Source organism: Toxorhynchites rutilus, chromosome 1 (assembly GCF_029784135.1).
Source record: "Toxorhynchites rutilus septentrionalis strain SRP chromosome 1, ASM2978413v1, whole genome shotgun sequence".
NCBI classification, from domain to species: domain Eukaryota; kingdom Metazoa; phylum Arthropoda; class Insecta; order Diptera; family Culicidae; genus Toxorhynchites; species Toxorhynchites rutilus.
Window position 1 is genome coordinate 150,081,856 of NC_073744.1, and position 17,886 is coordinate 150,099,741.

At 36.7% G+C, this 17,886-nt stretch overlaps 1 protein-coding gene across 2 annotated transcripts in view; it reads right to left on the minus strand.

The window, feature by feature from the left end:
- Positions 1–17,458, minus strand: part of LOC129775607 (corticotropin-releasing factor-binding protein) — a 56,101-nt gene extending 38,643 nt beyond the window's left edge. Inside the window, exons 1-2 of one of the 2 annotated variants that reach the window (XM_055780565.1) lie at positions 17,214–17,458; positions 6,099–6,222 (exon numbers count right to left, since the gene is read on the minus strand). In XM_055780565.1, the coding sequence (XP_055636540.1) occupies positions 6,099–6,155 (57 nt within the window). In that variant the 5' untranslated portion in view covers positions 6,156–6,222; positions 17,214–17,458. Of the gene's footprint in view, positions 1–6,098; positions 6,223–16,991 lie in introns of both variants that reach the window. The other variant, XM_055780555.1, reaches the window with a different exon arrangement.
- Between the last annotated feature and the right edge of the window lie 428 nt (positions 17,459–17,886).

Sequence of the window (17,886 nt, forward strand, 5' to 3'; positions counted from 1 at the left end):
AAGAAAAGTGCAGCTAAAGCGCATCGAATTCTTGTGGATGTTTACGGTGACTCTGCACCATCAGATACATTTTGTAGGGAATGTTTTGGACGATATAAAGGGTTGTTTTAAGTGTTAAACACGAAAAGCGCCCGGGTCAACCGAAAAAGTTTGAAGATGAAGAATAAAAGACATTGCTTAATATTCGTGTCAAACGCAAACAGAGCTTGTGGAATCATAGGGAGTAAGTCGACAAGCTATTTCTAAAAGACTCAAAGCCGCAAGCAAGTAAATTATATTCCATACGAATTGAAAGCAAGAGATGTCGAACGACGATTTTGCATGTCCGAAATGTTGTTTGAGCGGCACGAAACGAAGTCTTTTAAGCATCGATTCATTACCGGGAATGAAAAATGGTTTCGATTTGTTTCGATCGATGCACAACGCTTTTAGTGGAAGAAGAAGATGAGTACATACTCCATGCTTCAGACTCGATTCACCAGTCATTTAGCCAGTGACCAGATGGTAGCGGTGGCTAGGCTCAAAAATGGCTTCTTTCAAGGTCTATAAGAGTATAAGAGTATAGTTTTAGTTTTCCAAATTTGCAATCCGATCAAGCGCATATTTCATAGCAAACAAAGAAACCCTCATTCTATCCAACAAACGCACAATTCATTGTACAGGATGAAGTGCCTAGCTTCTGATGTATGGACTTGTTGGAAATTGTATGAGCCATTCATATCCTTTATTTCCGAATTTTGAAAAAAAAAATTCGAGAAAAATTAATTTCAATTTTCAAAATACTTTTTTCAAAAATTTGAGTTTTTTTTTCTAAAAATCTTAATTTAACCCTTTGCGGTCAGAATTATTTTTACTTGAAAAAGCAGTGATATATAACTTTCTGATATTATATGCAGAATATGTATAACTTGTGAGATTACGAAGGATGAACAAGATTTATTTATTTTCATGTAAACTTCAGATAAGTTTTCTCTAAAAAAGGTGTTTTAATTTGTTGTTTTCATAAAAAAATATATGCTATAATTCGTATAATATCTTTCGTAACAGTCCCCACAATGCAGTTCAGTTATTCACATGTATCAACAAAATAATCAGTTTGACGTCTTCCGTCTTTTATCCTTCACACATAACAATTCTCTTTGCCGCATTACATGGAGTTTCCCATTAAGCCTTTTCTCAAGCATGGGTGACAACTTTTGTTTATACTGAGTTCCATTGTCTATTATTCATAGAAGCACCGTTTGGATTCGTGAACCAAATACATCGGAAGATGGGCACCCTTACAGAGAAAAAGTTTTGTCTGACAACAATTTGCTTTCTTTGAAAAATTACTATCAATGTTTAACTCGTAACATTTTTACGTATAAATTATTGTGATTGTCATGTTCTGAATTTTTTTTCTATTTAGAAATATGTTCTTCACGTGAGAATTTACATACAAAAGTTTTACGAGTGAAACGAGTTGAGAATAAATTCATCCTTCACTAGGCGTCTTAACACTAAACGAACCGTTATTGGTGACATTATCAACGACTTATCAGAACCTTGCGTCGATCCAATTTAGTGATCGACATGGAAATACATATGGAAATGATTTGATACCTTCAATATCATCGTATCTAAACGCATCAAACGCAAACGACGTTCGACAAAGTTTCTACCACTCGCTCGCTAGCTGGATTGAGACTGTAATTTCAAATCGTGGATAGCTTATTAATACCAAATAAGTTGAAAACCGTCAGATTCAGATGCATTAAAGGGTGTGTCACATCAAATTGCATCACGGAAAAAACGCTGTAGAAATTTAATTTTTAGGAATTATATCATCAGCTTTCGCTTATAATCAGATAAGAGTGTATAGATCACGTTGGCCATGCTTCACTGTCAATTTTTCGTAAATTTGGAAAAATGACGTCGAACGAAAAAGAGCATCGTGAATTAATTCTGTGCACTCATTTCGAGAATCCGGAGTTGTCACATCGGAACATCGGTAAGATGCTGGGAATCGTCCAATCCACGGTCAGCAGAGTACTAAAGCGATACTTCGAGAACCTAACCATCGACCGGAAGGTGAAGAACGGCAAAAATGGATGCTCCGTCAGTGAAAAAGATCACAAGCGCGTAGTTAAGCAGTTTAGAAGTGATCCGAGAATTTCGGTCCGGGATGTCGCCAATAAGCTGAATTTGTCAAGTTCATTCGTCCAGCGGACCAAGCAGCGGGAGGGCCTGTGTACATACAAGGTTCAGAAGGCTCCGAACCGCGACGAAAGGCAAAACATGGTGGGGAAGACGCGAGCCCGGAAGCTGTACACCGAAATGCTGACGAAGCCGCATTGCCTGGTAATGGACGACGAAACCTACGTCAAAGCGGACTTTCGTCAGCTGCCGGGCCTGTTGTTCTTCTCCGCAGAGGACAAATTCAGCGTTCCGGAGGAGATTCGCAAGCAGAAACTATCCAAGTTTGCCAAAAAGTACATGGTGTGGCAAGCGATCTGCTCTTGCGGAAAGCGGAGCGCCCCCTTCGTGATGACCGGCGCGGTAAACGGGCAGGTTTACCTTAAGGAGTGCCTACAGAAGCGCTTACTACCACTATTGAAGCAGCACGAGGGCCCGACCATCTTCTGGCCGGATCTCGCTTCGTGCCACTATTCAAAGGACGTGTTGGAGTGGTACGAAGCCAACGGGGTCACCTTCGTGCCAAAGGGAATGAACCCGCCCAACGCGCCGGAGCTTCGCCCAATAGAAAAATATTGGGCGATTATGAAGCAGGCCCTCCGGAAGAACCCAAAAGTTTTCAAATCGGAGGCGGACTTCAAGAGAAAATGGATTTCTGTTAAAAAAAAACTACAACCTGACGTTGTACAGAACCTCATGGACGGGGTAAAGAGGAAGGTGCGAGCATACGGGCTTGGGCTCGAAGTATGAATAAAAAGAAAATGCCAAAAGTTGTTTAATAGTTTTTATTTTACTGTCTAAAATTTTCAAAAGGATCGGTCTACTGAGCGAATTTCTACAGCGTTTTTTCCGTGATGCAATTTGATGTGACACACCCTTTAGTTGCCCGTTGTCGACGGTACGGTTAGGTAGGCACACAAATGGGCAGAACAAATGTATGGGGGAAATGAGAATGCTTCATTTTTCCGAAATTTCCTCTAGATAGAGGCGCCAATCGACTGCTGCTATTGGGCGTCTCTGGAAAATTTAAGGCAGTCGCCACCACACAACCCCATAATCGTCAAGTCGAAATATGTCGAAAAATAACTGACAATTTCCGGTCAAGATTGAAGGATCCAACGAGCGATCACGTGTTCAACAACCAAACAATGGAATGATAAAAATTTCTTCGAGAACTGAATTATTAAGATTTTTACATTACTCTTATATTTTTGAAAAGGAAACTCCTAGCATCATTCTCCTTCAATTGATAACAGTCCATTTGTTCTCCTCATTGCAATTAATCTCTGTGCTAGAGCACAATGCGTTCCCACTAGAATGTTGGACACTTGGCGCCTGTATGGGAACGCAACATGCAGAAGGCACACATAAAATCATTATTTTTCGCTTATTATTTGAGTCGGCGAGTTTACATGACTCATAGTTGCAGTAGGAAGAGAGCAGCTGGACAATAATTAATCGAAAGAGAATGATTCAGAGGGTTCGAGATATAACCATTGGAAGCACTGAACCGAAGGCAGTCTGGAGACAAATGATACAACACATATTTTCCCGAACAGGAAAAGGTATAGGTACATCGAATATCTTCTCCCTTCACCCCCAAAAATAGATGAGTGTGAATTTACCCTGCCAAAGTGATAAGATGAATAATCGCAAAAATTTATTGCCAGGCACATTTTAGGATCATCCGCAGGGATTGTTTCTGATAAGGAAGTGCGATGGATAATCGACGATAATAATAGGAAGTATATTTCATTGAATCACAATTTATAAACTGTCGGATATGGTGTAGCCAAAATGGTCGTGATTGAACTGGATAGATTACCATCAAGCCTACATTTTGAATGGTTCCGATTTATCTACTTGAGAGGTATGTTAATGCAGAATAAACTTCTTCTTCTTCTTCTTCTTATATGGCACTAACGTTCCTAGAGGAACTCCGCCGTCTCAACGTAGCATTACTTGCGTCATTTTCATTAGTACTTAGTTGAGATTTCTATGCCAAATAACACGCCTTGAATGCATTCTGAGTGGCAAGCTCTAGAATACGCGTGACCACAGTGCAAGTCAGAGGAAATTTCTTTGAAGAAAAATTTCCCCGACCAGAACGGGAATCGAACCCGAACCCCCGGCATGTTAGGTTTGACGCTAACCACTCGGCCACGGGAGCACATGCAGAATAAACACAACGAGCAATTTCGTTGCTCGTTTACACGTTGTGTTGGTTCACTTAATTGATACTTTGTACAATTTGTTGATTTAAATTGCTCATAGTTATTAGATAAACACATTATGGTTGATTACAGCATCCACATACACCTCGATTCGATAATAATGCAACCTTCCCAGCCTACGTAACTGATAAACATTGCTTTTGTTTCCTTTTAATTAAAAGCAGTTCAATGGATAGTATGTTGTTGGATACGGTTGAAACATAGAACATGTGATACTCAGATTGTGCAATGTGCGTGGGAGTGGATGGGAGAACGGAATTGTTTGTTTTGCTTCACTATTGCAGTGGAAATTGTGGATATTTCGCGCTCACTACTTTGGGATCTTTTTACGTTACTGGCTGAGCAAAAGTAACAACGCATCATCACTCGACAACAGGGTGATAATATACATTTCACTCATACAGAATATGTGATTCCGACCAGCTGTAAAGTCAACTTCATTTTCCAGCATCCAAGAGAGCACATTAATCATTCACACTGGATTGGATTGACAGAGAAATGTGCGGATATGATTTATTAATAAACACGGCACATATATGCGAAGTTCTTCCTGCACCATAAATCCACAGTCAAGTGCAAATTGGTTAGAGACACATTCACGGGAATTCACTTATACGAGCTCGCGCTTATCACAAGCAGGAAGTAATTGGTGGTGATTCAACTCACCTCCACTCCGCTTGAGTTGGTACTTGTTTTATCGTTAATGCATTGCTTAAGAATGGTGCACTTTATGAACTGTGTGTGAATTCCTGCCTGTTATGTTTCGATGGGTCTGAATGTCTTCGATATTATCATATTTTTTTCACGCTCTCCCAATATGTGTTTGTGTTTGATTTCGTTTCTACCCGATGAAGAACAAATATTTTCCATCAGACATCTGGAAAACATGAGCATGATATATTCAATGTTTTTGTTCCTCTCTTCTAATCAATTATTCATATTCATTCAGAACGAATTTCATATGCAATCTAAAAGGTTGATACACATTTTGAAGTTAATATTGAATCAGATTTGATTTTCGGTCAACACATGTTTCTATCAGTACGTCATTACGATAATATACCATGTCTGACAACACATAACGACAACATTCATATAACTTCATTAATTCACGCGCCACATTAGTCTCAAATTATGTTGAGAAATTTTCACACAGCAAGAGTGCCCACGATTGCTCGGATATTAACACCCACTGATGGAATGTCACATTCATCCCAAGATGAAACCAACAAAATTTCGCATGCCAATGTAGAACCTCGCGACAACATTCAGTCACCCAGAGAAACACCTCAATTTGCATAATTTTTTTTTTTTTGATAGTCATAGTTTTGTTTATTTCATGTTTTTTTTTCATACAATAATTATTTCAGCTTTTTAAAAATAAAACCTTATTCATTTATGATTAAATAGAAGTTTAACGCATTCACATCAACGTTATTGTCAGCCTTATTCACGAAATTAACATAATTTAGCATTTTGAGATCTCCGTTGCTGCGAGTCACAGTTTCCTAATCTCGAACTGGGGGTTTCTCCCATTCTCTCCTCTCAACGAGTATGTAGAATTGACTGAAGCGCAACGGAATTAAATATTTCCTAATCGTTCTGGATACAACTCTCTGTGCACAAACACGTCATCTTCACATCGCATTGACGTTAATTACCAAACACAAACGACAATATTACACTTACCTTTGCCCGAAAGCTCAGCACCAACACGTGAAAGCAAAGGATCAACACTCCTTTCATTGTGTAATCCCTGTAGACTGTTGACTGTTGGCTATCTCCTTCTGGCGGTGGAAAACGGTAAAAAATGCTGAAAGAAACATTCGACAAAATGAGTTGGATGTATTAATCTGAACGACTTGTTTGTTTCTGAGCATGTTTCTTAATTTAGGATAGCAATTAGCGTATTGGGAGTGTTTGCAATATTTTAAATCGTTATATAGGACGAGGTTTTCAACGGAGTCGCCCAAAACACTGACCGACCATGCCTAGGCCGTCTTTGAGTTTCTTAAAAGTTCATTTCATCTCTCATTTTAATTTGCCCCTTTTTAGTTGAGATGAGGTCGCTTCCAAAATAAAGATCAACTTCGTTAAACTTGAAACTTAACTTGAAAACTACTTGTCTGATCAGAACCTCCAGCATTTTTTTATACTTTGTTCCAAATACTTACATAGTCTAATTGATGAAAAATGTACACAAAAATACCATTAAAGCCATTACTACCCTTTTCTTCTGTTTATTCAATCATGCAGAAGAAGACAAAGAGTCATCATGTATTATTTTTAAACACAAATCTAAATAGTTAAGACGTACATAAATCAAATCAATCTATGACTACAAAAATATATTATAGATAAAAATAGCATTATCTCCTTCGTTACCACGTTGGCTGGAACATTATTTGTAATAACTGTAAGATCGCGACTACTCAAGCTATCATAATCTGATTTACGTGGGTATACCCTTTCGATCTTCTAAATCAGCAGCTATTCAAATTCATTTATTGCACGTTTACATAAGTGAACAACATACTCGATATTATGACATCCTGGACCACAATTACACAAATTGTTAGTAGTGAGACCTACACGATAAAAATAAGAATCGAACACAAATTGATTGGACAACATACAATCTATATAAATAAAAATGTAAGGAAAAATCTGTTGGTAAGCGGAAAACCCGAAGATGGGATGGTCCGATTTTAGCATCCTGTATTTTGTTATATTCGTCTCCTCCCGTAGATCAATATAGTGGAGAGAAAAACCGGAAATTTTTCGGAAAACTCTGAAGGAAGGTCGGAAAATTCGGAAAATTGAATTCCCACAATTCGAAAATTACATCATAATAAGCGTTGTTAGTCCATTCGATGTTTGCGCTATCGGAATTGATCTCTGTTCGTAACTGGAAATGGATTTTCAGGCGAAGAAATATGATGAGATTTATAGAAATCGCATCAACCGTTTACACTAGCGTGAACTTCTATAATGAATATATTCATATCTTCGGTGAATTTATTCACCTGAAGTTGAACTGCATCCAACTTTAGTGATTTCTCACCAGTGAGAAATTCACAAGCGTTTACATATGCTGAATTTATTCATGTTATATATACCTCGAATAAGTGTATCATATTTATTGTCACCCGTTTACACCTATTTTCACGTGAATAAATCCATCTATAGCTATAGATCTCCCTAATGTAAACCCGCCATTATATCTATAAATAAAATGGGAAGGCCGAATGTGTTGGTAAGCGCAAACCCCGAGAAAGGAATGGCTCAATTTGAGTCATCTATATTTCGTTGTATTCGTCTCTTCCCGTAGATCAATATAGCGGAGAGAAAAATCGGAAAATTCGGAAAATTGAATTCCCATATGTTTTACAATTAGCTAAGCGTTGTTAGTCCATTTGATGTTGGCGCTAACGAAATTGATTTTTGTTCGAAAGTGAAAAAGGATTTTCAGACGGAATAACGCATTCCTATATCTTCTACCTATATAAACAAAAATGGAAGGCCAAATGTGTTGGTGTGCCTTAAACTCGAGGAAGAATGGTCCGGTTTGAGCTGTCTTTATTTTGTAATATTTTCTGTATCAAAAAAGTATTCCATGCAACGGAGAAACATGTTATTTCCAAATGCTTGAAGAATTTTGAACGAGAATTGTGTCTGGAAATAATTTTATATTATAAGGACGATTTTTTGTAGAAGTACTAGACAATTTATAGTAAAAGGAAATTGTAAGGGGTCAATGGGTAATCTATCAATGAAGAGTTCAGTGATTGGACTCACTAACGTTCACTTAGTAATTAAACGTGGATGTTTGAAAGTATTCAAATCAAAAAATCTTTTTTTTTGGCGGGACGAAGTTCGTCGGGTCAGCTAGTATAATATAAAATTAATGCATGTTATCGGTAAATGGAGAATAATTAATTTTACGCATCAACTCACATCACAATTCACTAACGCCCGAATTAAGGCAAAAAGATTACTCGTTGCCTCGGGTTGGAATCGAGTGGACAGTGTAATCGAAAGAAAACATACCCAATTAAATTGTCGAATTGTGAACTTTTTTACTATATTCACTGTTCATGTTTCAATCCAAAAAAATCTGGATAAATTTCCTTTCTAATGATATATAACACAACATATGTCGCAATAACCATTCTAAGTAATTTGCGTTTGAAAACTCTTAATTAATCGTTACATTTTTCGTAGAGTAACCCCCCTGTATAGAAATCAAAGACATAGTCCCATGTCAAAACTTCCTCATGGCGCAACACTACGATTTATATCCCTTCCTTCTTCAGGCGAACAATACCAACCCAATTGTTTACATTATTGTGAATAGAAGTAACCAGACGTGGTTTTAGCAAAATAAAGACTTTGTTTTCCAAACTTTTAATAGAAGACGTTTATTTTTTTATTTTGAGAAGTACAGACTTTGTTACATAATTGATCTGAAATTCGGGATAATATTTTCTGTTTTCCAGTTATATTTTTAAAACCAATAAGCCCGGTTCTGCTTCAAAATTACCATGCGTTTTCGTCCCATTTCTAACCAATGGAGACGCGACATAGGTTTCAGACTAAACCGGGATTAGCACTTTTTAAAAATATACCTCAAGAACAGAAAATAAAACATTCCTGTTTTTTTTTAATATATCCAGTAGTCTGAACTTCCCGAAAAACTTAAAATAAAGGGTGGAACGATCCACATTTAATTGAGTTTCTTTTGAGTGTGTATTTAAAAAACCTGAACATCTCTCTTTTGTAGGTGTGTACGTTTAGAACGATTGTTCTAGTTTGAATTTCACGTTTACTCTTCAGTTCCAACTTCTTTAATCCATCTGAAAAATACGTAAGCCTTCGTGGCGGTGATGACATTCGACTCAAATTTCTTCCCGGCGAGTGACTTTTTCAATTCGCGCGCAGCCAATTCTGGAGAATACGGTGGATAGGGCAGCAGTCCGTAGTGCAATTTGACCAATTTGGCCGTAGCGACGGCGGAATTTCTATTTTTTCCCATTTTTCTAAAATCCGCGGACACGCCCGCTTCCACACCGGAGCTGCATTTTTTATCAATGTCACTGACAACTGACGAGGCACGTTAGTCACTTCCTACTGACAAAATTCTTGGTCAAATGATGACTGACAGAGTACGATGCAACAATTTACCTGTTACTGAGTTTTGTCAATACGCTCTGACCGATCAAGTAGGCGGTAAAATTGTTCATAATGAATTGATGATTGTCGCAGATTACATTTTATTTTCATCGAGCAAAGCTTCGGTTTTCATTTACTGAAGTAAATACTATGTCGAACACGCGATAACGTGTGAGCGATTGCAAACCATTTAGGCAACGGAATATATAATTGACCAAAGCTTGAACAATCTCCACATGCTGAAATAATGAAGAAATTTCTCTTTTCGTAGAAATTTCTGCCCGATATCGAAATTCACGCATTTGAAAGTCCGTTTAGACTCATTTATATCATTTGTTCTCCTCCAAGTTTTAGCATTTTATATTAGAATGATATTCAGGTAGCAAAGTGAACAAATGCATCCTGGTAAACGTGTAAACTTCCATTACATCAGGTGACATAGTATTTCTTGTCTTGACGATCATAGTGCACTGACTTGCAACATGCTTTGATGGTCAAAACACTCTGACAAACTATCTAGCATCAAAGAGTGAGGAATTTGTTTTGTTGGTTTATATTTTGTTGCATGTCGTTTGGTGGTAATGTTGCAATGGTCGCAATAGTAGCCTAAATATATGCAGTGACTGTGACAAATTGCAGCTCTGTTCCACACACGGTCAAAACAAAACTACGAGTCGGATTCCACTGAAATTTTGACAGTGCATGTACTGCACGATAAGTAATCTCTCTTGCGATTCTGACGATATCGGACTACGAGGTTAAGTACTTATCGGACCGCTTTCGTACGTCAAGAAATGCCTACTGCTTTTCCTTAAGAAACACGACAAATCCGTCCGACCGAAGCATATTTGTTTGATCCACCTTTGTTGAAAATTAAATCTTAGGTGAATGGGTTAATATCCTTTGTTCAGTTCCTGGAGAGAATCGAAAACCACAACCCTCACGCCTTTGTGATTCTCCTGTCAGCTAGCAGAGAAGCAGAGAGGCCAAGCAACGAGGAGCAGGCAGTTATTTTACAACCGGGAAGCACATTACAACAGACTAATCTAGAGATGAAACGGATATTCGATATCCTGTCCGGTCAATATTTGGTATCTGGCCGAATTCCGGATATGAGAAAAAAAAACAATAATTTCTCATTAACAGAAGAAAAAATCATAACCGGGACTTGTAATGCTTGTTAATTCTTTTTTGATTTGTAGTTAATTAAGTAGGGTACACTCTCAGATTATCATCCCGAAAGATCTTAATTTTTAAAATTTTGAATATAAATTAGGATTGGGCGGTCTTTAGGAAAAGATCGATATTGTCGAATCGAATTTCCAAACGGCGTAGGGATCGATCTTCTTATTAAATCGGTACCAAAGAATCGATCTATGCCGAATCGATTTTTGAAAAATGTAAAGCTTTTTTTCGATTTATCTGCTTGTTCTATATGAATGGCGGGAATTCAAACAGGGAATACAATTTTCATATTTCTATTCAAACATCAAAAGCATTTTGTTTTGTTCCTCAGCATGAAGGCCACAACTACAGGGCATTCATCTTGTGTCGTCAGGCAGTCGTTTTATTGAACAAATTAATTGAAGAACCATTATTAGAAATTCATCAACCGCGCAGAGCTCAGCTGACAATGATCCCATAAAAGTCATTCGTGCCATACATCTGTCATTTAGTCAAAGTCGTCTCTTGATTTTGGCGCCAGATCTAAAAAAAACCTGTAATTGATGCCAAAATCAGGTTCAGTGATCCTATGCGCAACTGATTACAGTACATCCCCTTAGTAGGGGAACCCGGGGCAAGAGTGCCACCTTAAGCTAATACACGTTTTTAAATGCTCTTTTGTTATACTTTTTTCCATTTTTTTTGCTGATTTGTTCATTTATACTCCTATTTAGGTATAGCTATGCATCAAATTGTTCAAAAGTTTTGTTTACTATGAAAATTTACATTTATTTACAAAAATGATGTTTTCGGCTTGTATTTTTCCAGTACGGGGCAAGAGTGCCAATCTTATAAAAATATAATGTTTGATAAAAAAGCACTGTGAAATTCACGGTGGTTCCAAAGAACGCAAACTCAAGTTCTGGTGGCGTTCACGAAAACCGGCAAGCCAATCTTCTCCGGCCAATTTGGATGTTTTGTCGAAAGAGTGATCTAAATTATTTCACTCTGCGATTTTATACCCTAGGTTCGGGATGTCGTGTGTTGTCAGCCCATACCATGACCACAACAAACACAACCACGATTACACTATTTGCGTTTGACAGATCGAATTCGAGGTTACGACTATGGCATTTTTATCCCGGAAATAATGGCTCCTTTTGCCCCGAAAGTTGAGAGATAACAAATTTATTTTTTATTGAAATGAATGCGTACGATTTTGATTAGTTCATACAGTAAGTTGAAGAAAAATGATTATTCCGTTTGTATTTATGGGTGGAGACATGCAAACATATAGAAACTGAGGGTATTTCGTTAATTTGCGCCTGTGCGTTCTTCCATAGATTGCAGTTGTAAGAAGCTCAGTTAGTATTTATCTGTTTTCCAATAAAAAATATTTAAGGTTCTAGCTGATAATATGTGAGATATATGCAGTATCTGTATAAAACAAAGTTCTGTAGTTGAATAATAGTAAAAGATGGAAATTGGCAAAATAATCAGATGGGCACTCTTGCCCGGGGTTCCCCTAGCTGCCCCTAGTTCTGTCTCTGTCAGCATTTGTACAGAAGTAAATCGTAGAATATACTATCAAAATGTTGACATTATGTTTAAATAAAAAGCTAGGTGGACTGAGATAAAAAGTTGATGTATACTGAAAAAACAACAAACAGTACTGAAAAAATTACAAAAAGTTTTTAGGATCGAAAAGATCGGAAGCATAAAAATCGTTTTTCTTGATTTTCTCGAGTACAAAAGATCGATACAAAAAATCGGAAATCGGAATGGAAAAGATCAATCTTCTATCGATCGATCCGAGATAGCTCAATCATAAAACAAACAATTGATTGATATTGTTTGCATATTGGAATTATGTGGCACAAAACCTGTCTGGAAAGCCATGGTTATCGTAAGAGAAAGTCAATTAAGGGATCAAAGCAAAAGCAAAAATTAGGCAAAAATTGCCGAATAATGTATAATAAATAATGAGTCTAGTACAGAATCTATTAGAATTTTCAAAATTGGCTTCTGATTTGGGAATAATCGCATTATTGAAAAAGTATCCATTAGAAAATGGGGATTTTTTTCATTCTATCAAAATTTTATCCTGTAGTAAAATGACCTACAGGAGCGTTCTTGGAATCAAATGAATGCTGATTGATGAGGTTAATTGGATTTACTATTGACTTGGTTAATAAAACACTGTGTTTATCTACAAAGTCTTAAAAAAACAGAAAAATCGTTTTTTTTTCTTTCCAGTATTGTTATCCACTACACATACATACAAAAAGATAGAAGCATTCAAGTGTTACATCTTAAAATTAAGCTTTAAACGGTGCTTTAAAATGATGTAAATCTCATCTTCATGCGTTGGTTTTTCACAAAGTTACAGCGTTTCTAAAATAACTTAAAAACTTCGACTTCGCGCTCCGTTCTCATTATTTTTTGTCGAGTGTAGAATCAACGACATAGTATTTTATACTAGGAATAATATTCAGAGTTATAGTTTTATTTAAAAATTGTTATTGAAGTATTATTTGAATCCTATTAACACATTTTCCATGTGACACCAACTATTACCATAATGGCTATATGGAAGTGGCATTTTCAAACATTTTTGTTTATACAATTTAGTCAAATAATCATCGAAATATCAGTGAGAATCTTTAAAAACAGAGTCCAAACTGCAAGAAAATATAATTGTGTATACTTTTGAACTAAAAATACTGTATTTATTCGCCAATTTCTGCAAGTTGGTGACATATGTCCTCCATAATTGGTGAACTTACCCTATAATCGATTTCAATCGATTTTTTTTTATCAATTTTCCTACTTATCTTTGATATTTAAAATTACTTGATCATTATAATCTTGGTGGAGACGAACACAACGATATAAATGCAAATCACATCTGGCCATTCGTTCTCTCGTGGTGATGAGTTATACGAAGGAAAAAATACCTTTGTTTTATGAGTAAGAATATTCCATAATTCTGGTGAATTATGATAATAATCAACAAATTATGTAGTCTCTTCAATATTGTCGTACGACTCAAGCCTCACCGATCCGCGTTGTCTGTTGTTTAAGCCCAACATTACTCGCAAAGGTCGATTATGTTGAGGAATGATGCGCTCCAAGAAGTAACAAAAATTGACTTGTAGCATGTATCAAGTTGCCTCGATGGGCTCAAGGCTCAATGTGTAGCGATGACAAGCCAGTGCATTCAAGTTGATCCCCAACCCATCCGGCCCAGATATCGTAAACAAACTAGAAGCAATAACTGAAAAAAAATTGGTTTGACCTGCTATGTGATGTAGTGAATGAAGCAAACTATTGACAAATATGTTACTTTTTATTTTAATTTACGCTACCCGAAAATGGAAAAATAATAAATGTGATTTTTCTGACATTCCAGATCGGAAACATGGGTTACCAAAGGTTCCAACTTTTCACAGAAATGTGGAACAAATTAATCTACTGGTTGCGTGGCTTCAAAAACCTAGAAAATTTCGAAAAACCCTTTTGTAATTCCCACACATAGCACTAATGAAAAGAGCATATCTTTGTAAATTAACCAGATGTGTTAAACTTAAAATTGTATATCTCAAAGACGGATGCTTTTGGGAAGTTCATCACTGTGAGCTTTTCGTTTTAGAATGAACTCCAGGAACATATTAAATCATTGGAATATGTTTATTCTCGATATGATTTGACATAGATATGATTTGATATGATTTGACAAATGCATTAAAAGGTGATCGAATAGATTTTTTACTGAAATTTATCCATCCTGGAAAAATGATTTTCTATATTTGCACTCATTGATATGTTAACGAAAGATCTTCATAAAATGTTGCATCATAAAGAAAATACAGCTTATTGTATTGCACCTGACAAAGGACTGGATTGTCACTGGATGTCAGGCCAAACTCTGTTCGCATTGTTATCGAAAAAAACGCGTCTCCCTTTTCGGTCTTTTTGGAACTGGAGTTCAGTATCCCAAATCGCACATAGGTGATAATGGAACGAAATGATACAGAATCTCCTGAATGATTCTACTTCAGCCATTCCATGCCAAACCGATACAGTGGTTCTCAGATTTTCGTAGGAAGTGGAAATTTTGCTCTTTTTCGCAAACCATTAGACCCGTATTTTTTTATTTTTTTGTTAAAGCGACCTTTTCCATTTTAGGGTGGTCCGAAAAATCAAATTTTTCCCCTTTTTTCAAAAGATGACGTTTTTCAAAAATTCATAACTTTTGATCTACTGAGCCTATTCAAATTATCGACATATCAAATTAAAGCCAATTAGCTGATCTTTTTCAAAAAAATACCAGATTTGCACAAAAATTTTATTCTAATTTCGTTATTATTGATTGTATTTGTTTTTTTTTATATAGTTTTCATGGTCTCGAGACCAAAGGCACTATATTATTTTATATTTTTTTCGGTAATCTGAGAATTTTTTACATAACATATCTCGAAACCAGGGAAGCGTTTTGTTTCCGTTTTTGAGTTATGATTTTTCAAAGTTAACCGATGGTCCGATAAATCATTTTTCCCCATTTTTTCCACTACAAAAAATCATAACTTTTGATCTACTGGACCGATTTAGATGATCGATACATCAAATTAAAGCCAATGAGCTAATCTTACACCGTGGATGAAAATGGATTCTGTTTTCGTAATTATTGATTATATTTGTTTTTATAGCTTACATCGTTTCGGGACCAAGGGCGCCATATTTTTTTTAATATTTTTCCCTGAAAGCTAAGGTTTTTCCACATAATATATCCGAATACCAGAGAGGTGTTATTTTTTGTTTTTAAGTTATGATTTTTCAAAGTTAACATGTTTACAGTTAATTGGCAAAAGCTAGCTAGTAGGCTTTAATTTGATATGTCGATCATCTGAATCGGTCTAGTAGTTCAAAAGTAATAAATTTTTGAATACAGTCATTTATGGGAAAAAAGGGGAAAATGATTTTTGAACCATCGGGTAACTTTGAACAATCATAACTCAAAAACGAAAAAACGCTTCCCTGGTTTCGAGATATGTTATGTGGAAAATCCTACGCTTTCCAGAAAAAAATATAAAAAACTATAGCGCCTTTGGTCCCGAGACTATGAAAACAATAAAAAACGAACACAATCAATAATAACGAGAGCAGAATTCAAATTTAATTAGATGTAATATTTTTCCAGAAAAGACCAGCTAATTGGCTTTAATTTGATATGTCGATCATCTGAATCGGTCTAGTAGTTCAAAAGTTATGAATTTTTGAAAAAAGTCATTTTTGGCAAAAATGGAAAAAAATGTTTTTATACCGGTCTCATAATTTGCGATGAAGAATAAAACTACCACTTTTGCCGAAAATCTGAGAACCACTATATCGGTTTGGCATGGAATGGCTGACTTGGAAATGTAAAAAAAAAATTGGTTTAATTTTTCTAATCATTTCATATTTTATTTCCATAAAACAAATTCCGGTTATTGCAAGGTTTTTTTTCAATGAGCTACCAAGAAGTTCCTTTCTACCCATGAACTAAAATTTCAGAAAAATAATCCTCAAAAAGGTGTCAAATGTTTTGTTTTTCGTTCAGGATATTCCATACAAACTGTTTACATTACACAATATACCGACAAAATGTTTTGATGTCATATATTTTCAAATATCATCAAGTCTGGCAGACATGCAAATAATGTTTCCTTGAAAACGTTCCCAGCTTTTTCGTCGCTGTCCGGGCAGTGATTATGTTTGATGTTATAACATCGAACTAATAGAATGAATAAAGGCAAACAGGACTATGGTAATCTTGTATTCATAACTCAAAAGTGTCAGAATTCCGATCACAAATTATCGCTAACATCATAACATCCTAACAAGCGAACAGCGCTTCTTTTCTGCATATCAATCAGCTAGAAAATTGATGCAAAGTTGTTCACAAGATTCGTCGTCTTCTCGTTCCACTCCGAATATATTCAATGCATAAATCTGTTTCATCTTCTCCAATATAGTGTACCAAGTAGTGACACACTCGGCAGCAGGTTGGCAATATCGGAAAATGTATTCCACGAACACATCCGATCAAGATGGGAAACAATTGGATTGCCTTTTAAACATTCAACAGGTTTATCTTTTTTGCATATTTCTTGCATTAAACATACAGTTCAGGTGGAAGAAACCGCGAGCGGTGAAAACTTTCAATACGAACAGTCATTTGTTTAAGTATCAGCTTTGCAAACAAACCTTCGAGGATTGTAGGCTCGCTTTTGCTGTCGGCAACGGACTCAAACTGCAACTGCTTTCATAATGTTACTCGTTCACACACTTCACTGCCAGAAACTCTTTGCTAGCGTTCAATAATTATTCAAATATCGTTATTACTATATGACACACAGTTTATGCTCACTTTAACAACACTTGTTAGGCAGTATGACAAAACGAGTTCAATCCTCGTCCGAAAGTTACCGAAGATTAATCCTGTTGTGACTCGCTTTGCGTCCAGCTGGCCAAACGTTTGTTTTACTATTATATTCTTCTCAGATCCTGCGGCCATTCAAGCCCACCGGCAAACAAACAGCCATCCACAAAAACAAGAGAGCACTAACGACACACGAGGGTCAAACACTGCAGGGCACACACAACTAATTTTGTGATGCTTCCTTTCGGTCAACGGTTGGCTCCGCTTAAGACCATGTGCAAACATCAACCCCTTGCTGGAAAACGTCCCGAAGATGGTGTTTGATGTTGGCTTTTATACCATTTTCCACCTACCCGACACGGCGTCCATCCCACCGGGTGGCGCCACCGGTGGTAAGGAGAATAACCGTCTACACATCACCGAGGCTACCCAGAGAGGGAATCACTCGGGAATGCCCTATCACGAAACGAGTTTTTCTCCAACAGACAGGACCCGAGTGATACCAGCCGATTGAATTTTCCCGCGTTTTCCACCGAGAGTGTGAGAGAATGGTGCTCTCTGTTATCATTGCAAAAGAAGCGGGAAAATGGTACTCTCCTCGCACGCAGCATAAAGCAGTAATGCCGGTTGCGGAACTGATTTGCGGAAAAATGGTTCTTACTTTTGTCTCGTCACTATATTACATTGACGTGGCATCGCTCCTGATAACGGAAGCCCTTT